Here is a 21155-nt window from a genome sequence, read left to right as displayed (position 1 = left end):
TAGCAATATGAAGATGAAAATCTCAAGTTAGCCAACAGTAAAGAGCCTGGTCAGACTGTACAGGTGTGCATCCTGGTCTAGCTCTATATTGGTGGAAAAGGTTATATATTTTTGGTTCAAGCAGGGTAAGGGTTGAACAGGACCTTACCAGTATCTTTTTTTTTTAATACAATAGTTGATTATATGACCTCACTCGGGATCAAACTGATTACACTTTGCACTCAGTGATTAATTTATTTAAGTTCAATTTAGTATGAAGTCTATAGCTTATAGAAACACTCTCGAATCTGGAGCCAAACAGCTATGAATGTAATGTTCAATACAATACTTAAACTCTTAACCCACTTGAACTGACATCAGTATACTAGTCCTAGGTCAGCCTGCACTAACATGTAGACTTACAAGGTACTATACTATTGGCCAACTACTTTTAAATTTAATTTTCATCATATCCTCAAATCGACTATGGATAACAAGTCCATTTAGTAAATTCAGCATGTCAAAAGTTAAAAAAATACAAGGAGCCAAGATACTGCCCATACATGAATCAACGGGTAACATATTCTCTTGACTTCCAAGTACAATAGTTAGACTATCAAAGCACTAAGCTCCACTATTGGTCCATAGGTTAAGAAAGACACCACTGGTAGATTTTTATGATCAGGAACGTACCCATTGTTAGGCATGAACCTTTGTCCCTCGAAACAAGTTTTACCATGTGGAAGTTTCCTGAAATTTTACATTTTTTTTATTAAATTAAATATCAGTTTGTTTTTCTGGCTTTTTTTCACGTCCATATTTTCTTGTATCACGGCACTCAATCAACTAAACTGACTTTCATAGATAACCATTAATTCTCAATTTAACTGTTAGTGAGAGTCTACTAATCACACACGATTTCTGAATCAGCTGTAAAGAGACAAATGAGTACAAGTTTTGTCTCACCCCAGGATCAAAACAGCCACCCTGGATTACTAGAATGTAAACAATGTATCTTATATATATGTCAACTATAATTGGTACAACAGCAACAACAAGGACATTTGATCAAAATATTTATTTAATGTAGATTCAAAATGATCTGTCAAACATTAACAGTAAGTTTACACACAACTATTGACAGTTCAGACATATATAAATGTAAATTATATGAATTAATTTTTCATACAAGAAGCACTTTAAGAATATCATAGACACTTATGCTGCAATAATTTCACTTTTCTATTTACTGCTTTACTTCCTTACAAAAGTCAAGTTTTCAATATATAGACATTTTTCCCCCATAAAATATTAAATCCTATTGACTATCATTTTTTTATAAAGGAAATGAAAGAAAATTACAAAGTAGTCTGTGTTGTATTAAAACGAAATGATTTTAATATCCAATGAAGAACAATGCATCTGTTTGATTCACATCTGCTGTCAACTTTCTACAATATGCGAGAAACTTGACGTCTTAAAACCTTTCAGATCTGAAAAAATAATTCAAAGAATAAAGTTAATTTTTTCAACACTAATAGTTTATCACTATATAGCATGTATATGAAAAGATAAAAGAAATGTTTCTTCAAAAATTGATTTACTGTTTCAGAAGTTACATAAGAAAACTTGAAATAATTATATTAAACAATTGTATGCTTCAAAATACATGTACAGTTTGTCAAACCTGTTCAATACAGACAGATTTTTGTACCAGTGCACTGCTGAAAAAAACAATACTGGTTGCCAGTCTGACTTTTCAAGCTGTGTTCAAAATTACACAGACATAAAATTTGTTAAATTACAACATTTGTATGTTTGGTTTAATGCTGATTTATACAAATATTTTTGGTCATAACATGGCAGTTGAACCATCTATCTGACTTTCCTGGATAACTTACCAGCAATTACCAATTTCTCTGCAAGTGATTAACTGATTGAGGAATAAATGACAATTAAATGCAATATCCAAAATCAATTGTCAGGGAGAAATTTCACCCCATCTTATTGGAAGATTAAACCATTTACATAGAGTATTAACACTTATTTTGTGATTCCTTTGGTAACTTTGATATTGAACTACAAATAACCTTTGTATTAATTACAAACAACCTTTGTAATTTAAATGATATTTTGACAAAAAATAATTGTAATACAGTGTCAAATACAAGAATTATATTAGACAGTCACATGGTACAATCTACAGACATCAATAGAAATAACACAACTACCAATGCAACTTGTTCTTTCTTTTTATCTACATTTTACTTACATTTTACATACCTTATTGTTAATTTATTCAGGATTTCTCTTTCTTCTTCTCAGCCTCTTTAGCTTCTTCAGCCTCGTGAACTTTGATAAGTTCATCCACTGTCTTGTTGTCTAGCACTGTAATTTTTGTCTTACCATCCTCACGTGTTAAAGTTGCCAATTCAACTGAAAGACAAAATGTCTTGTGTTAGTTTCTATTTATCATGGATAAGTTTGGAAATTTAAGGACAAGGTCATACTGTGCTGTCATTATATACGGATATCGGTGAGGACGGTTGCCTTAAAACATGTGTATTCAATACTGCTCTTTATAGCCTTACATCATGTCAAAAAGTGAAAATCCCTAATTTTACATGGCAACACCACATTTCTAACTGCTTACAGTACCAAACAGGCCCACTTAATCGGTGCTGGGTTTTAGTTATTCTGTTTCCTATAGAGGGTGATAGAACTGAATGTTTACCCTTGACAAGCTAATGTTAACTGGGGCATTAGTGATTATATCACCTGTCTCAGGTGAACATTCTGTTATATCACCATCACTTGGATCTGAATTTTAAATATTGTTTTATAACCGTTTTTCAAATTTAAATGACATTATGCCCATAGTGCAAATTAGGAGGTCACAGACAAATGCCAAAATATAACTTTATATTTTCCCATAATTGCATTCAATTTTATATATTTTACTACGCAAAAAATAATCAATAATCATTGTATACAAATGATATTTACATACATAACACCTGGAATGTATTGGTAACATTCAATTTTTAAAATTTCTTTTTTTTAAGTAAGGCAGTTCTTATAGTTTACCTTTAAAGCAGAATGCCTCCAGATTCATACTAATTTTCATGAAAATTTTGAAACTGTATTAAAATCGTCAGTAAGAAGTGCAAAATTGTGAAATTAATGATGAAAGTAATTTACTAATAATTTAAAGTATTGCAAACAATGCTTACAATCCAATTTAATTTAAACTAGAACTATAACTAAATGCGATTAATACCCCCGCAAGACTGCTTCGGAAATGAGGAAGTTACAAGTAACAGAATTCCTTGTTAAAAAATTGAAATAGAGTTATGGTTGTGGGCAATTAAAGATAGTTGTGGTTTTTGTATGTTGCATTTCCTTAAAATATGGTTGACCATTGATGAAGTTTTATTGAATTACTCTGTAATAAATCCAGAAAGAGTTACGCTTCTTGAGCACTGCACTTCCTCTCATTGCGCTTGACCATTGTATGAAGTTGCATTGAATTCTAAACATTAGTTTTAAGTTATGCATCGGACAAGGAAAAGGAACAAAGGGCAATAACTCTACAAATACTGAAAATGGAGTTATGGTTATTGTACACTGCACTTCCTCTCATTTCGCTTGACCATTGTATGAAGTTGTATTGAATTCCAACTACTAATTTTCAAGTTTTGCACTTGATAAAAAAGTAACAAAGGGCAATAACTGTAATGAGTCAAAATAGAGTTATGCTTCTTCTGCACTGCACTTCATCTCACTGCCCTTGACCATTGTATGAAGTTTCATTGAATTCCAAACATTAATTTTCAAGTTATACACTGGACATTAAAAAGTAACAAAGGGCAAAAACTCTTAAATGAGTCAAGAAAGAGTTATGGTTTCTGTGCACTGCCCTTCCTCTCAATATACTTGACCATTGTATGAAATTGTATTGAATTCCAAATAGTACTTTTCAAGTTATGCTCTAGACAAGAAAAAAGCAATGGAAAAGTAACAAAGGGCAGTAACTCAATAATTACTCTATACAGAGTTATGGTTCTTGGGCACTGCACTTCCTCTTAATGTGCTTGATGATTGTATGAAGTTGTATTGAATTCCAACTAGTAGTTTTCAAGTTATGCTCTGGACAAGGAAAAGTAGCAAAGGGCAATAACTCTGTAATTAGTGAAGATAGAGTTATGGTTCTTGTGCACTGCACTTCCTCTCAATGTGCTTGACCATTGTATGAAGTTGTATTGAATTCCAACCATTAGTCTTCAAGTTATTCTCCAGACAAGGAAAATGCAAAGGACGTCTGGACCGACCGACCGATCACCAGGTGACTCCTATATACCCCCCAACTTTGTTTTTGGGGGTTTAAAAAAAGAGGTCAAAATCTGCAAAGAAGCAGATAACATATAATTTAAAATTTGAATCTGGAATCTATTTACTTTTCTTAATCTTAATACATTTTTCTCAAGTTTGATTGTCTTTAAATATTTTGGCACATCTGAAGGCATGCAGCTTTAACATTTTTCATAGTCATATCTCTTGTTATATATTACAAGTTAAACTAAACTTGACAAAAAAGGAGCATAATGTCACTTTAAAAGAATTGTCAACTTGTAATAGAACAAAAATGATTAAACCTGGCCATACCTTTTTCTGATGTAAGTTTGGTCATATCTAATGTTTTACTAAGAACTTTAACTGCCAGCTGTAAGGCTTGTTTTAGAGTTGTTTCCCCTTCTTTATAATCTTGCTTTAACATTGATACAGCATTCTAAACAAAAGACAGTCAAAATGTCCATTCATCATATATTATTATCATAATAAACAAATATTACAATTTATATCATGATTACACAAAATAAAAATTTTCAAAAATAAAAAAACAACTTTGTGAGTTTTTATGAAGCAGTTAATGTTTTGCAGTTAATTGCTTAATTTTCATGTAAACTCAGATTACTCCCAAGATATTAAGGAGCCAAAAATGTTACATGAAAATGTTACAAAACCAGTTTTCCCACTAATACCACCAGGTTAAATAATCAAAGATGGATGCACAAACAAATATTTATTTAAAATAAGCTAACTTTGAGAAAGAAATTATTGTTGAAGTGACACTTACAGCACTATTGTTCCCTATACATGTAGCCTTCCAACCTCCATAGTTACCACTGGGATCACTCTGATATAGCTGGAATCCATAATGTTTGTCCCATCCCATGTACAATAATGACACACCAAATGGTCTTTTGCCTAAATAAGAGCGTGGAAAGAATGTTTGTAAAAGTTCCCATAAGGGCCTATAAAAAAAGGTCAGATAAATATCATCTATTCTATTATAGCATTTTATTTCCTTCAGTTGATTAAAGAAATTGTGATGTCATAAATTCTTTTATCAACTTCAAACACCAATTCTTACAAAACATTTAGCAAAGAATGTAACTCAATGAATTACTCTTTTCCTTTCAAATAATTTATGTAAAAAGGCTTTTCTCTTCAAGTAAATAAATAGGTAACTTATTTCCACAGACACCTCTAGTTATTATTTAAACTGAATTCAATTTTATAACCCTGATGAAGACTCGTGAGAGTCGAAACGTCGGTTATCATCATTAAATAAACCTTAAAACTTATCCTGTGTTGATTGTTTGTTCCACTTGTATTGTTTTTCTTGAATTCAATAAGTTTTGGTTAATTTTCTACTAAATCAATTTCATGAAATGTTATCAAACCTACCTCCAAATTGTGTATAAGCTTGTTTGAGATCACACAGGGTGCTTACCATCTGTTCACAGGGAATCGGTTCTTGATATTGCAACAAATACCTAAAATGCACATTTATACCTTTGTAGAGTTTAGGTCACATCAGTACTAAACAGATCTTATAGAGACTTTTCCACCTTATCTGGTGGAGGAATTTTAATGTGTACTTATATAAATTAATTCAGGCAAGAGCAAACTTGGTAAGCTAGAAAGCTTCCTCGCATGAAAAAAATCAAAATTCCTAAAAGGATCCAAACCCACACAAACTTACAGATGTCAATGATATACATAAATTTACTTGTTACATAAAATGTTAAAATACACCTGATCAATCAAACAGACATAGTTCACAAATATACAGTTACTATGATAGTTCAGTGTGTAGTTAGGTATTCATTCAGTCATGATTTTTTTTAGAATTTCTAACTCTAAGACAATAACAACAATTTTTTTAAACATAATAATACATTAATAAGAAAAGTTAATATACTTTTTTCCGGTTTTTTTTTGTATATGTACGTTTGACATTTAATTTTCTATGTCACAGAGACAGTTGCAAATGTATTACTATAAATCTGTACAATCTACCTTTGTGCAATAAGACGGAGTTCATTTGTAAGAACATTAGCATCTGATGTGATCCCAGCAACACTACATACCATGTCACTGAAACAAAGTATAAAATATTAATAAATCAATCAAATGTCTTTTCAAAAAAGAGTGCAATTTATTTAATTTGGGGTCAATGAAAAATATACAATATATTATCAGATAAGGTAAAAGCATGTATATGTAGATGCATTCCTATTCCTAAAAATTTTAAGTCTTAAGTCTTGATTAATTAACTGTAAACAATGTACCATCATCTCTTTTCCAATTTTTGTCAATTGAACTACTTGTGAAATATTTTACAAAATTAACCCTTGACATGCTAATTGAAATTATTTTCAACCTGGACAAGGATAGTTTTCATATTATACACTAAATGAAAAGCCCATAAAGTAGACCATGATCAGTAGGCAATGAAGTGACGGCTGATGTTGGTTTTCAATGGTTGCATCTATGGTTAGAATCAGTTACGGCCAGCATTGCCAAGCTACAGTTGATATAATGAAATACATGCAAAGTTAAGAGATATACATGTACTTATGTTTACAAACAAAGAAATATGACACTGAAGATATGACTTACTCATGCAGTTTATAAATTTTCTCGGAGTATGCAACCTCATCAAGAAGTTTGTTTGTGTTTCGTCTTTCTGCTGCAAGGAGGACACCATCATTTGCCAATATTCCTAAACACGTCCCTGCATGTCCAATAGCTTCCATTGCATATTCAACTTGATAAAGCCTTCCCTCAGGGGAAAAGATTGTTGTTCTTGAATCATACCGACGAGACTGAAACAGTTAAAAAGACACTATTTACCATTTGGAAGATACAGCCAAACTTATCATATGTGACTTTCCAAGGGACTAACCTGTCTAACTTACTAACCAAAGACAGGTCACATGTGACAGGGAGACAGGTCCATAAAAAGAGTTTCAGATTGCTTGATGAAATTTTTCATTTTTTTTTTCTTTTTCTATTTCCAAAATGCACTGAATAGTCCTGTGTTATTGCTTCCAATGAAAGTTGTCTTTTGTTATGACAGACAACATTAACAGCACTCACTTCAAGCTATCTGATTGGCTAAGTGTATTTACCCTAAGACTTGTCAATTATTTTTGTGGTGAAATTTATGTCACTTTTCAAGTTTTGCAAACATTTAATCCTTAAAGTTTTTATGTTATTTGTATATTTCCAAGTGTGTTAATGCTTGATCTAGCTAGATTGACCACAAAAGAATCTGTCAGACTGTGTAATATTGAAACAAAACTATAAATAGTATAACAATATTTGTGCAATGTAAATATTTACAGATAAAGACATGAACTTGTCTGCAAATTTGTCAATCCGGCCCCAAATCAATCTGTCTTTGTTTAGCCGGGCCACATTTTAATATTTATTTAGTTCTATTTTTTTGTTTTTTCTTTTCAAAAAAAAAAGTGCATAATAATCCAAATAATACACCCATTGACAGTCTCTATATGATCTATGTAAATAACCGAGGTATACAAGTGAAAAATACTAGTTGTTTCCCTTATCTCTTTGAGTAAAATTGATATCTATGAGCAAGTTTAATGCCAAAACAATGCAAATTTAGCAATTTTTAAACCGCTAGTTTGGTGCGATTTAATGTCCGATTTTAAAATTTATTACACCAATGAAAAGCTTGTGATCTTAGCTTCTTCTCAGCATATATTTCAACACATAGTTTGACACTAAAGGTTTTTAAATTTACGGTTAAACCTACCACAAGTCAAACCATCTTACATGACTGTACTTATGTTTTATACAGTCATGGAGCTAAATATATATAAGATGGAGAAGAGACTGTGACGTCACACAGTTAAAATCAGTATCTTCGGAATTGTGTTCCCACAAGTTATCATATGTTGCGAGATTTTGCGAGATTTGATGCATCTTGGGTAAAAGTAGCCAAAGTACCGCCATATTAAATCCCCGGAGGTACATCAACAAAAAAGACTAAACTTTTTCTACTTATATAAGAAGCAATATTTATTTATTCTAACACGTAAAAAACACACTTTTCCACACAAATATTTCTCCAATGAAAATCCATGTTGGCAATGTAAGGCCTAAATTAAAAATAGCTTTGTTTGCTGTCTCCCGACCGACCCTTAAAAAACGTTGTGCTCCGAAAAATTTTATTTGCTCTCCCCGACCATTTTTTTTTTTTTTTTTTTGGTGCCGCATATTTTTACCGATATCCGTTCAATAACGGCGTGTAGTATTCTGGTTCCCGCGTATTATTCGTCACGTGTATCGACTATCAAGTACCGCCGGGTAAAAGTCGATTGTGTACACATCCGTTACAATTTTGCAAAACGAAAGTTAGAAGATCTTCAAGAAGACGAGTATTTTATCATCTCGTCAACATTTATTATTACGTTTATTCAACTTTGTTGAAAAATAACCTCCACGAGAATGAATTTGTCTGGGCATGGGTCGATCTGTTGAATGACGTCGAGGATTTTTACCCGAAAAAAATCGGACGTTCTTCATGTTCTTACGGTATGCTTAAATACTGGTTTGGGTTTAAAACTTACTGAGTGCTCATGTAATCGACTTAAAATAAAGTTTTTGTAAATAAATAAAGTTTCTTGTATGTACTCACTCATTTATAAGTACCAGTATTTTTTTAATATTAAATCATTTTCTTCAACCAGCAAATGCACTAATCTTATTGTTTTCAGTACCACCTGTCTTAGTATTTGAACCATTTCAGCACTCGTTTATCACATTTTCTCATTATTGCAGGGCTTTAAGAATAGTCTTCTAGTGGCTCAAAATGCAAGGCACTGAATGCGGATAAACCAAGGTGTATTTACTCCAAGAATAAATTGACAGGGAAACATGATCTCTAAAACACAACCTTGAGAAATTTGATTACAACTGTGTTTCAGTCATTACAGTTGATGGTTAGTATTGGTATTGCACATTGTTGTGCTTATTTTCTTGAAATAGTGATGTCAAAATGTTTTTACATAATCAACTGAAAGTAGAAACCTGATTTTATTCTTTCTTACATATTTCCCATGGTGTTTGTATAATTAAAAAAGTTAAAATAATTGCATTTTTGGCAAAATCTGTATTGCATAAAGTCTAGCCTTCTGTCTGTTTTCATAGGAGATGCTCTGCAAGGGAGAGTGTTTGTATGACTGCAGATGTCATGCCAATCTCACGTGGAGTTCCCTTACTGTGCCTCCAACATTGGACGACCAGATATTTGTGCCCATTGTGATGAGCCAGAAGCACAGAGAAATCCAGAACTGTTAACAAAGTTTAGGATTGTACTTCCAGTTTATGAGCAATGCATCAATGTCCACAAGAAAGACATTCCCCATAGATGTCCTATAAAAAATGAATACTGTGAACCTAAATTTTGTTGGTATACTGTGGCTTAACTGTTTACTTGTCTGAAGTTGCTTAGTGTTTGAAGTTGTTTTTCTGGTTGTGTTACTAACTATTCATTTCAGTGAAAATAAAATGTAAGCAGACTTTAAACTGTTGATGTATAATGATGCCTTTTGTTGTTCAGTAGTTATTTTGCATAATATATTTGAGTATATTTGTGTGTTTTAGTCATCCTCTCACATGTTGGGTGAATGTTTGAAATTTTGCTTTTGTTACATGTATTTTTATTAAAAAGAACTATACTTCTTGTATTGACTAATTGAAAGATATACAAACTGAAATAAAAAGTAAGATATATCAATTTTAAAAATTTTTATTCGCATTTTTATTAAACCGTTTTTTCCAACAAACAGAATCAAACCAAAAACATGTATGTATTTCCAAAAAAAAAAAAAAAAAATCCCTACCTACCTACCCAACTCTAAAAAGTAGGGTCGGGAGACAGCAAACAAAGACTTTTTTAAATGTGGCCTAAGCAATAATTCACGGATATCGCCGAAGTTAAACGATAGCATAAAAATTGGAGACTAGCGCGTAAGGCTCCCACGTTTACAATTTTTTGTAAACGTTTACATGATTGTTAAAAACCGAAAAGATGCCATTTAAACGGTGGTATTTCTTTGTACTATACTACACCATGTATTCGAGTCACCAATTTCTGACTTACTTTCTATTTTTAATACATGTACAAATAAATAATGTTCAAGGCTCATCACGATTGAGTCCGCACACGTTTTCTGCATTGTATCCCCATTTTGCTCATTTGATAGATCAAAGGAAAAACAACTTTACAAAAATGTATTATGTCACGAGTGATTAATGCACGGTATGTTGTCTGAAGGGACTTGTAAACACCCATTTTCCATTTTTTACTTTGGAATAAATTAATGAGAATTGATAGAATTCATGATTACAGGCAATGATTAAGATATTTATTTTGTAAGACAATAGAATTATATGGTCATTTTGATTAAACGGTAAAAAATATCGTAAACGTTTACAAATGAAAATCAAAACGAATCCGTTTAAACGTGTAACAGTGGGGGCCTTACTAGTGGTAAAGCCCAATTATCACCGAAGCGCGCAAAGGATTGTGGGTCTGAATCGGACTCTGGTCTATTTTCAGAGTTTCCTATCCGTTGTTATATATCTGTGATACAGTGAGATACGCAACCGGTTATCTTTACTTGCAATTCTACTGTTAAGAATAGCCTGTTGTCTGCTAGTTCGGAAACTGTAAATCGGTGTATTTGTAAAATGATGAATACAATGTCTTTAAAATAAATGTTCAATATTGTCATACTGTGATAAATTCCATCTAATAAATTCAGTTCTGATAATTTAAATTTCACACAATTATTCATATTTTTGAAATTAAATTCAGCTTTTGTGTCAGCCCAAAGAGCAATCGCTTATTTATTTGCAATGACAATGTGTTACATGTATTTAATCTAGCCCACAAGGAAACAATTGAAAAGAAAAATGAAATTATAAACATATCCAGACTTATTTTGGGGCCACACTGACTTAACGAAAATACTTTAGACCCAGTCTTACAGATTTATTGGCCTGCATTAGCCAGGTATATAAACGTACCTGCATTTAATTGATTAACCAACTTTGGGCATTTCTTTAATTTATAATTCCCATGCACACCTAAAACGTGTTGGTTTTCACACTTGTTCAGATAGGACCTTTTAAATTGGCTAAAATATTCGTGGACTGATTTAACATGAGCTAGGTTGTGGTTAAGAACGATTTGACTCTAATTACAATGCATCATGATTACCCCACCCACATAATTACACATGACACAGAGCCGGCCGGCAGGTATTAGCATAGATATTTCTTCATTGTCATATCGCGAACTGATTTGATATGAATGGAAGTAATATTATTATTAATTCTGACTTTACTCTGGTACCAAAATGTTAAAGCTACCTATAAATCTTAGGTAAAATCACGATCAATTATTTTTGATTTCTCATTCTTACCATTTTGTTGTGTAGAGCTAGCAAAATTGTATTGTTTCTCAGCTTCGAATATTAAAAAATGAAAATATAAACGAAACAAATATAACCATATGAATAATAACTGATATGAATAATGATAAGCAATTTCAATTTCAAACGAAATAAATGTATATTATTTTTTCGTGATTAAAAAAATAAATAAAATACGGATATAACGGGAGACATTCGATACACTTGATTAGAAAAACCAACTGACGATATATAGCTTCCTATGTTGGGAAGCCCTTCCTTTTTTAAAATCGCTGTTGCACGTTGGGTAGACTTTCTCTATTACATGGTCATTACATGACAGCGGATAATTAAAAAAATCCAATTAAATTCTTCTATTCTATTGATGTTTCAGTTGCAATACAATAGTATATCTAACAATCAAATCAACCCAACTGCAAGATGCACAAACAAACAAGAATGAAGATCAACAAGGCAATGGCAACGTTCAAACCCTCCAAAAGGTCTCAACAGGCTTGAAAACTGGGAATCTGATTGTTCCATGGAATTTAAAATCCAGGAAAAATGTGAAGTCCTTAGTATCAGCCGCAAGAAACATCCAATAACATTCCCTTATAATTTACATGGTCAACAACTATTATAACATCCACCGAGGCTGCAAAATATTTAGGTGTAAAAATTAGTAAAGACTTATCTTGGACCAATCATTAAAAACATAAAAGCAAAAGCAAACAATTCACTCAGATTTATAAAAAGAAATGTTAAAACTTCCAACAAATAGGTTAAAGAAACAACTGCCTACGAAACTCATGTACGGCCCCAAGTTAGAATACTGTTCCACGGTTTTGCATCCTTGGCAAAAATATCTGGTATACAAAATAGAACAAGTTCGAAGGCCAGCTACCAGATATGTATACAGCGACTACAATTACACCAGCAGTGTATTTAAAATGTTTAGTGATCTAAATTGGCAAATTCTAGAGCAGATGCGCAACATCAGCTCTGTTATCATACTCTACAAAATCGAATGAGGGTCGACCATCACCTTCTGACACCCACTAGAAACCTGAACTACCTAATACCATACTCAAGGACATGTAATACCACTCCTATTCATTTTCCCCAGAAGTATTCGTCTGTGAAATGGCCTTCCCGTGTCCTTCCAAGCTGCAGCTGCATCCTTTTTACCAGCTAGTTCTAAGTCACCTTTGCTTTTAACTTTTTATCTCAGTCTTGTACATTGTAGTTCTCTTTTTAACTTGCTATTATCTTGTACCTATAAATTTGCATTTAACACATTTGTTTTCAACAGCTATTCCCAGACAACGCACCTGCTTAGTGTAATCATTAACGATTTTGAAGCAGTATAATGTAGATGTAGATGTTCATGTAAATAAAACTGATTACAAATTAATTGTTGTATTTTTACATTCATACAGGTCTACAATTATAAATTTTGCAAATTTATAGTAAGCTCGTGGCCGCATGGTACTTACACCACATTATTAAACCAATCTCAAAGAAACCAAGTCTGTTATTTTCATGAATGCATTTGTTCTTGTTGGTTTTCACTCTCGAGCGGCAGATCTCCCTATTCTTTGGGATATCCGTTTATGTCCCAGCTATTCCAGAATTTTTGCATTCTGGTAAAAGTTATAATTGTCTACTGTTTTCCTTTATTATGAACAATCTATATATATATAATCATCTGCACATAATTATGTCTATCTATCTCTATGCGTGACTGTGCAAGTAATCAAAGGGAGAAAATAAAGTAATACAAAATGTATTTGTGAGAAATTTAAAACGAGTTGATTTAAAAAGATGAAATATACAGTTAAAACTTAAAACAGCGTGTACTCTTAAAACTCTTAAACTGATCTAGGGGAGTGGCTGGTACAACGTTGGCCAGTAGAGAATTCCAAAGTATAATGGTTGCTGGGTGAAATGAAAGTAGATAAATATGGAGTACAGTGTACATATATTGTATGTGTCTACAAGAAAGGGATGCATGTGTCTAATGAGCAAGGTAGGAGGTATAATATAAGGAGGCAACGAATCAGTCCATCAACAATCTTGTAGAAAATTAATAGCCTGGTATCAATCCTTCTGTTTTTTTTATAAAGGAATGCAGCTGTAACAGACTTAACATGTTTGTGATACCTTGATAGATCATCAGTTTACAATGACAAAATAAGCACTTTTTGGTAGAAATCCTCCACAAAACCAGGGACATAAATGTAATTAAAAAGATAAAACTGTCAATGTATGTTAATGTCAATAAAATAAAAAAAGCAATCTAACAAAAACAACATTTTTATCAACAAATTTGCAAACATGTTAATAATTAAACGATTTTCAATTTGTTTTAGTAAAGTGTATGGACTTCACCTCTTTGATCGATGAAACAATGTTATTTTTGCAACATAAATCAAGAAGATCTTTAAGATTGTTATTCTGCAGACGAATTTTTTACTGTCACAGTTAGCTTAGATACAATTTTATGAAATTTTCAAAACTATTTTATTTCCATGGCACCATTCAGTACTTCGCATACGAAATTTAACGCTTGTACAGGTGATTCAAAATTTTGAAATTGAAGTTTTTCAATTCATTCTGACAAGTATTCGGATAAAACCGAATTTTGGATACTTTTTTATTTGTTCCTTTTCATGCATTTTAAACAGATAAAGTTAATATTGTATCAAGAGTGAACGAACATACTTAGACTTTACCTTTGTACAGCATTAATGAATATAATCTATTAATATTTGGGGCTTATAATTGGCATTATCAACCTCAGGAAAACCCCATTTTGAAAGAATTTTTGCACTAAAAGATGTTGAACTTTTCATATAGATAATCTAGTCTAAATCATTAACCAAGGTTATTTGCATACTCTTTGGTGAAAAGAGATGTCGTTTATTATGATAAAAGTGCTTAATTATTGGGTAATTGTTCTATTTCAGGATGAGTAATGAGCGTAAAGTCAAGTTCAATTTTTCAGATCATTTGAATTCCAAGTGGGTTTCTGAAAATTGTGAAAGTATTGCAAATTCAAGTGAGCAGGAATCTCTTTATTCAAAACTTGTAACAACAAAAGAAATATGTGTTCAGATCCCACATACTATACATCTGAAAGGCCCAAACATTCCTGACTTTGAGGCAGATGCGCCAACTGCAGAGGAACAAGAGCATCTTATTGATGCATTGATAGCAAGTCAGTCAGCTCTAGCAGAGATTGTTGTGAAAAGTTCGCCATTTGCTCAAAATCTGCAAAAAAGAATAGCGATTTTGCAAAGGATTTATCATGCAACAGTAAAAACTTGTCATACACAGTCTAATATTACTGGAGATTTGAATTTAGTAGGTGAATCTAAGCCACCAGGTTTAAATCAGAGCGATGAGAAATCACAAAGTGGAAATTCAGCTCTTGTTGAGATTGGTGTTCAGACAGGTCTTGGACTGTTGTTTTCGTTGCTGCGGCAGAATTGGCAGTTGTCATCCATGTATGGTGCATCCAGTCTTTGTAATGATGTCTTGACAACAGCATTAGACATAGTTGTTGCTCTTCCACCACTGTCACTTGCAAATGAATCCAAGTTAACAAGTCTTGGAGTAAAATCTTTAAATCAAACAGCATGTTTCCTGAAAACTGTATTCAATTCGGCGTCTGGTGCAGACAAGCAGGGTCGCCAACTGTCCTCAGAACTTATGTTATCGCTAGCCAGTCAGAGAGGATCTTTGAAATGTCTTCTTGAGTGGGTTGAGCTTGCAATGATGACACTCCCCAGAAGCATGACTCAGAAGGAAGAGGGTGGAGTTGCAGAGAATACAATATCATGGCATTTATTTAAAGATGTTGTCAGTCAGATGATGAAATCTGCTGTAAGTTTATATAACATGCTTCATTGCTAACTAGGAATTTTATTTATTTTTTAACTTTGGGATAGATGCTTGCAATTTTAGTGTTAAGTTACAAATTTAACATAACCAAGATTTCCTCACCATGATAACGCATGGTTAAAAAGAATTCAATAATATTCAAGAATCATATATGAGAAGATCAAGACTTTTAATGAAGATCCTTGTGGCAAATTGATATCAATGTTATGTTTTATCTAGTATATGAGTACTTTGAGATGGAAAACCATATTTAAATTAACAGTTGTTTCATGAGTAATATTATTCAATATACATTTTGTTGCTAGGTGAAACTGTTGTATCAACTGCTTTTGGAATAGGAATTTGAGAGCATTTTGAAATATATTTTGAAGCTTTGATATTTTCTAGGGTTTTCCTGACTTGAAGCTGTCAAGTGATCACTGCCCAAAAACAGATGAAGAAGGGAATGTCCCTTCATATCATGCTGCTGTATGTCTTTTGGAACAGGTTAGAAACATGATAATTTATAATTCTGTTTTGTCAAGAAAAGAGATCTTGAAATTAGAATGTAGGATATATTCTTTTTAAATTCAAAATAGAAATCTGTAAGATTATAATTATTATATAGATATATGTTATTTGCACTTTTTGTAGTATTACAAATATAAGAAGATTTTAGTCATAGTTTTTCAAAAGTCATAGTTTATGAGTTGCTTGTGAAGTTTTAAAAAACTCCATTTGGGAAAACAAGAATTTAATGACGAATTCAGCAGAGATGATAAATTGGGAGGATATAGGATTATGAATTTAAGACGAAGTTTACATTTGTTGTTGATATGAGTATTTTGTTCTCTATATCAGTATTTATGTAGAACAATGTTTGCAGGAAATTATCTTAATTTTGTGCTTTTCTTAGTATTTCTGTGATATATTACATGTCATTTACCTTAATATTTGACCTGTCCACTTCAAGCTGTTGTATACAAGTAATTGTCACATTAAACGAAACTATCTGTTACGTAAAAAGCAATTAGAGTTTTATTGAATTAGACAGATTTGTTATTTTTATTGTCATGCAAAACGTGTTGTACCAAGTGTTAAATACTGAGGAAAATTTAGACTTAACTTAAGTGAATAACTCAACAACAAAAACTAGAAACCATAGCCTGTATTCATCATCTTGAAAATACTCTTAAGAGCTGTTTCTCATTCATCATCAATAATTACTAAATGTTTTTGTTTACTTAATTAAAGCTATACCATTTAGCCGAAGATTTTAGTCTTTCCAACCTACATATACCTTTGACAAAACCCAGTGAACAGAGTGTGCCAACAAGTGGGTCAAGCTACACTTCATTGATCTCAACTAGCTCTACCTCCACATCTAGTTCAGTTCTTGATACCTGTGATGTGTATATCTGGGGAAGTAACAGCACTCATCAGCTGGCTGAGGGTAGCCAAGAGAAAATTCTGACCCCAAAACTCTCTGCATCCTTCAGGGATTGTCCCCAGGTATGTTTTAGTCCCCAGGTATGTTTTAAACTATATCACTGGAGAGGACCTATTACTGTCCGTATGTGTTTATATTTATCATTTAAAGAAAGGAAAATTGCTTGTATTTAGCACTAACCTCTTCAGAATCAGAACAAAGCTTACTGTAACCCAGAAATTTAAAAGAAAAGAAGCTCTTTTTTGTTCCCTGGTGAAGAAACTTTGTTTTGATTTTTAAGTACAGTAGGGCATACATTTCTATTCCTAATGGGTTTGAATTACTTGAGTCTATGCATTCCTTAGCTCCAGTAGCTGCAAGTAAGGTTGTTTTGACCCCTGATGTGGCTTTAAGTTTGTAACACCAGACGTTCGAAATGCCATATTGCCTTAATTGCTTTTGTGCGCTGTAAAACCAACAAATTGAAACAAAGTTTCTTACATAAATTGCTCATTGCTCCAAACCTGCAGAAGGCAGAACCGTACAGTTCAAAGACGTCTGGTCACAAGATACTCTTTCAGGAGGGTTGGATGAGTTGTAAAAGTTTTCAATTGCTTTAAGAGGGAAAACCTTTTCTATTTAATGATTTAGTAATACATGCTTGATATTGATTACCCTATATATTTTGTTATGAATTATTTGGATGTACATGTATATTGTTATAGGTTGAAGCCGGTCAGTTTTGCACTTTCTTAATAACAAAAGATGGTCATGTAAATGCATGTGGAAAAGGCAGTTATGGTAGACTTGGACTAGGAGATTCATCAAACCAATCTGTTCCAAAGAAATTAACATTTCCTAAAGATCGTGGCATGAAGGCTGTGTCCTCCTCAAAAGGCTCTGATGGTCATACTCTAGCTTTATCAAGAAATGGAGAAGTTTTCAGTTGGGGTGATGGTAAATACAGCTTTAAGTTTTGCATTAGGATCTTAATTATTTAGTGAAGTAGGAATGATGATAATTAGAGTAATTGAGGTGTGGCTGTTTCAATACATTATTTCGTCAAATTGTATTACAAATGTATTTATGTATAGATACATATAGAAAATTGAGTGTAACTTTCAGGGAAATGTAGAGTATATAACCATTGGATGTCACTTGCAGGGAATGTAAAATGAATTATCATTGGGTGTAATTTACAGAAAATGTAGAATGAATTACCATTATGTGTACTTACACAAAATTCTGAATGATAACATAAATATATATGTAAATTTGTATGGCTACAAAAGTACATATTTTAGCACACATATACTTCATGTGGATTTTTAACTAGCAAAGATAATTTCTTTTTCACATAGGGGACTATGGCAAGCTTGGTCATGGCAACAACTCTACTCAAAAATTTCCAAAGCAGATAACAGGTCTCTCTGGCATTGTAAGTATTACCCAAACATTTCTTCAAAAAATATGGAAAAATAATTGCATATCTTCAAATCTTGTGATTAAATTTTTTTATTAGCTCGACTATTCGATAAGAATAAGTAGAGCTATTGCAGTCACCCGAGCGTCGGCCTCCGCGTCGGCGTCGGCGTAACTACTTATGTTAAAGTTTTTGTAATAGTTCAAATATTTTCAAAGTCCATAGACATATGGCTTTGAAACTTTGCACACTTGTTCAACATCATGACCCCAACCTGTAGACAGGAGGAGGTAACTCTATCAAGCATTTTGACAGAATTATGCCCCTTTTTCGACTTAGAATTTACGTTAAAGTTTTTGTAATAGTTCAAATATTTTCAAAGTCCATTGACATATGGCTTTGAAACTTTGCACACTTGTTCACCATCATGACCCCAACCTGTAAACAGGAGGAGGTAACTCTATCAAGCATTTTTTTTTACTATCAAGCACTAAGAATAGTCGAGCGTTGCTGTCCTACCGACAGCTCTTGTTGACATCCTTGTTTGTCCTCCAGCTGTGCTGCTGTTTCACTGTTCATCCTTAAACTGACAAAACAATAAAGTATGGTGGTTCACCCATGTTCTATGTCCATGTTAAACTTTTTCTTATTTCAGTCAAGTGACGGTAAATGTCATTTAAAAGGCTGTTAAGTTTTTGTTTGGATAAAGATAAAAATTTGCAGTCCTTCATACAAGGAAATTATTCAGCTTGCTTGCAGAAGATTGATGCTTCTATCTTTTTGGGAAAGGATGCATAGAGGAGCACCTGGTGTCTTTCTGTAGAGAAAGCTAAAATGTTGCCAGTTTACCTGTTTGACTAATTTAAGTTAAAAAATATTTCTCTTTAAAGGTTGTAGTTCAAGTTTCGGCTGGATTCCGGCACAGTGCTGCTGTAACACAAGAAGGAGAACTTTACACCTGGGGAGAAGGGGATTATGGTAGATTAGGTAAGGAAAGTTTTTTAAGTACAGTCAGGACTCATTACAACGACACTGTTGGTTCCCATAGGATATGTCAGTATATTGAATATGTCAGTATAGTCAATTTCATCATTCATCATGTAATGATATGCTTATTCACTGGTATCTGAACATTATGTAATTTAGATCTATAATTAACATCTGTTATGAAATAGATTTTTGTGTTTATGTGTTAACTTTATTATACACATTACATATCATAACATAAAACTACAACTTAATTAAAATAATAACAACTAAAATAGTTAAAGATTGATATGCGATATGAAAATGATAAAAATTTATATCATAAGAAGCACACACAATGATAGGACTTTCTTTATATGAAATGATCTAGTTTTTTTGTTCAAAAGTTAAATAGTCAGTTGACGTACAGCTTGAGATTTTAATAAAAAAAGTCACAAGTTGGCAAGTGTAACAAAATTCAGCTGACAACAACACATTGGTATTGTAATAAGGTGTAACAATCAACTGACCAAGCTTAAATACCTCTTATTACACCTTGCAGCTTTTATTCACGACTCTATGATACGCGCGCTTGACTGACAAAGTGTCAGTTTAACGGGTAATGATTGTATAGAAAAAAACACGTTTGGTTTCCAATTTTATTGTGTCGGAGTCGGAATACGAATTTTCCGTTATAAAGGATTATAATAACGTTAAAAAAAATGGTTCCCACTAATTCACTGTCGTTATTTGAATTTGTCAGTATAATGGATTTCGATGTATTGAGTCCTGACTGTATAGAGCTTTGGTTACCATTTTATATATTAAAAGTTGATGCAAGTACAATGTAGATTGCACAACTATCAACAGATAAAAATTGTAATGACATGATGGTAAGTCATATAAACTAGCATCATTTTAAGCCATTTTTGGTTATGTTTGACTAGTTTTAATTAAAAAACTATGATGTATGATATGTAAAAAAACAACATCAAAAAACAAAACAAAAATTCCAGTAAATATGAAAACAGAATAAAGTCAGAATTTTTTTTTATATTTTCGCTTTGGCATTGCATTGTAGAAATATTTTTTTTAGAATTTCTAAGTGAGATATGATCCATAAACAAACTAATATCCTGTATGTAATGATGCTATGTTACATTGATATAGGACATGGTGACAGTAGCAGCAAGAATCTACCAACTAGAGTGAAGGATCTCCCTCTCATATCCCAGGTCTCTTGTGGAAGTTCACATACCATTGTTGTGGCCAGAGATGGAAAAACTGTCTGGTCTTTTGGCAGTGGGGATAGTGGTATGAAATTTTTCTTTAATTTTTCTCATAAAAAAAAAAGAAAGCTTCCTTATACAGAAAGAAATATTAATTAATGATAACAGAACATAGCGGTGCTATTAATAGAACTAATTAACCCCCAATTATTTGCACACAAAAAACAACTTGATATAAACTTTCTATATAGAAATAATTGATGTTATTTTACTATGGACCATGTTTAACAAAATGATTTTTTCCCAGATGTCTGTAAATCTGTACACATGTTTGTTATTTAGCAATAATTTAGAGTTTCATTTATGTGTATTTGGTTTAATACTTAAGCATACATGCCATAACGTCCCGGATGCCCGGGATTGTCCCGGAAATCGGATGTCTGTCC

General features: G+C 32.5%; 2 protein-coding genes and 1 long non-coding RNA gene across 3 annotated transcripts in view; 2 read left to right on the top strand and 1 right to left on the bottom strand.

Moving 5' to 3' along the window:
• Positions 1 to 1038: 1038 nt before the first annotated feature.
• LOC132744677 (proteasome subunit alpha type-4-like) lies at positions 1039 to 12012 on the bottom strand. The gene is made up of 9 exons (XM_060733435.1): positions 11976 to 12012; positions 11790 to 11831; positions 6949 to 7154; positions 6346 to 6423; positions 5731 to 5819; positions 5117 to 5247; positions 4645 to 4768; positions 2263 to 2415; positions 1039 to 1472 (listed from the first exon to the last, which is right to left on the bottom strand). Exons 1-8 carry the CDS (start codon positions 11991 to 11993, stop codon positions 2279 to 2281), a joined length of 825 nt encoding a protein of 274 aa, XP_060589418.1. The 5' UTR covers positions 11994 to 12012; the 3' UTR covers positions 1039 to 1472; positions 2263 to 2278.
• On the top strand, positions 8890 to 10041 carry LOC132744676 (uncharacterized). The gene is made up of 2 exons (XR_009627735.1): positions 8890 to 9299; positions 9508 to 10041. It is a non-coding gene; the product is annotated as an uncharacterized LOC132744676 (long non-coding RNA).
• Positions 12013 to 14209: 2197 nt separating the features above from the next.
• Positions 14210 to 21155, top strand: part of LOC132744673 (probable E3 ubiquitin-protein ligase HERC1) — a gene marked incomplete at its 3' end in the record, with an annotated part of 88250 nt that continues 81304 nt past the window's right edge. The window contains 8 exon segments of the mRNA XM_060733433.1: positions 14210 to 14354; positions 14747 to 15665; positions 16071 to 16169; positions 16917 to 17174; positions 17817 to 18048; positions 18453 to 18529; positions 19405 to 19501; positions 20651 to 20794. Coding sequence (XP_060589416.1) covers positions 14748 to 15665; positions 16071 to 16169; positions 16917 to 17174; positions 17817 to 18048; positions 18453 to 18529; positions 19405 to 19501; positions 20651 to 20794 — 1825 coding nt within the window.

The sequence above is a fragment of the Ruditapes philippinarum genome, unplaced genomic scaffold, assembly GCF_026571515.1.
Source record: "Ruditapes philippinarum isolate M1 unplaced genomic scaffold, ASM2657151v2 ctg5299_1_1_1_1, whole genome shotgun sequence".
NCBI lineage: Eukaryota > Metazoa > Mollusca > Bivalvia > Venerida > Veneridae > Ruditapes > Ruditapes philippinarum.
Note: the sequence above shows the minus strand (reverse complement) of the source record. Positions and strands in the feature narration are given on the sequence as shown.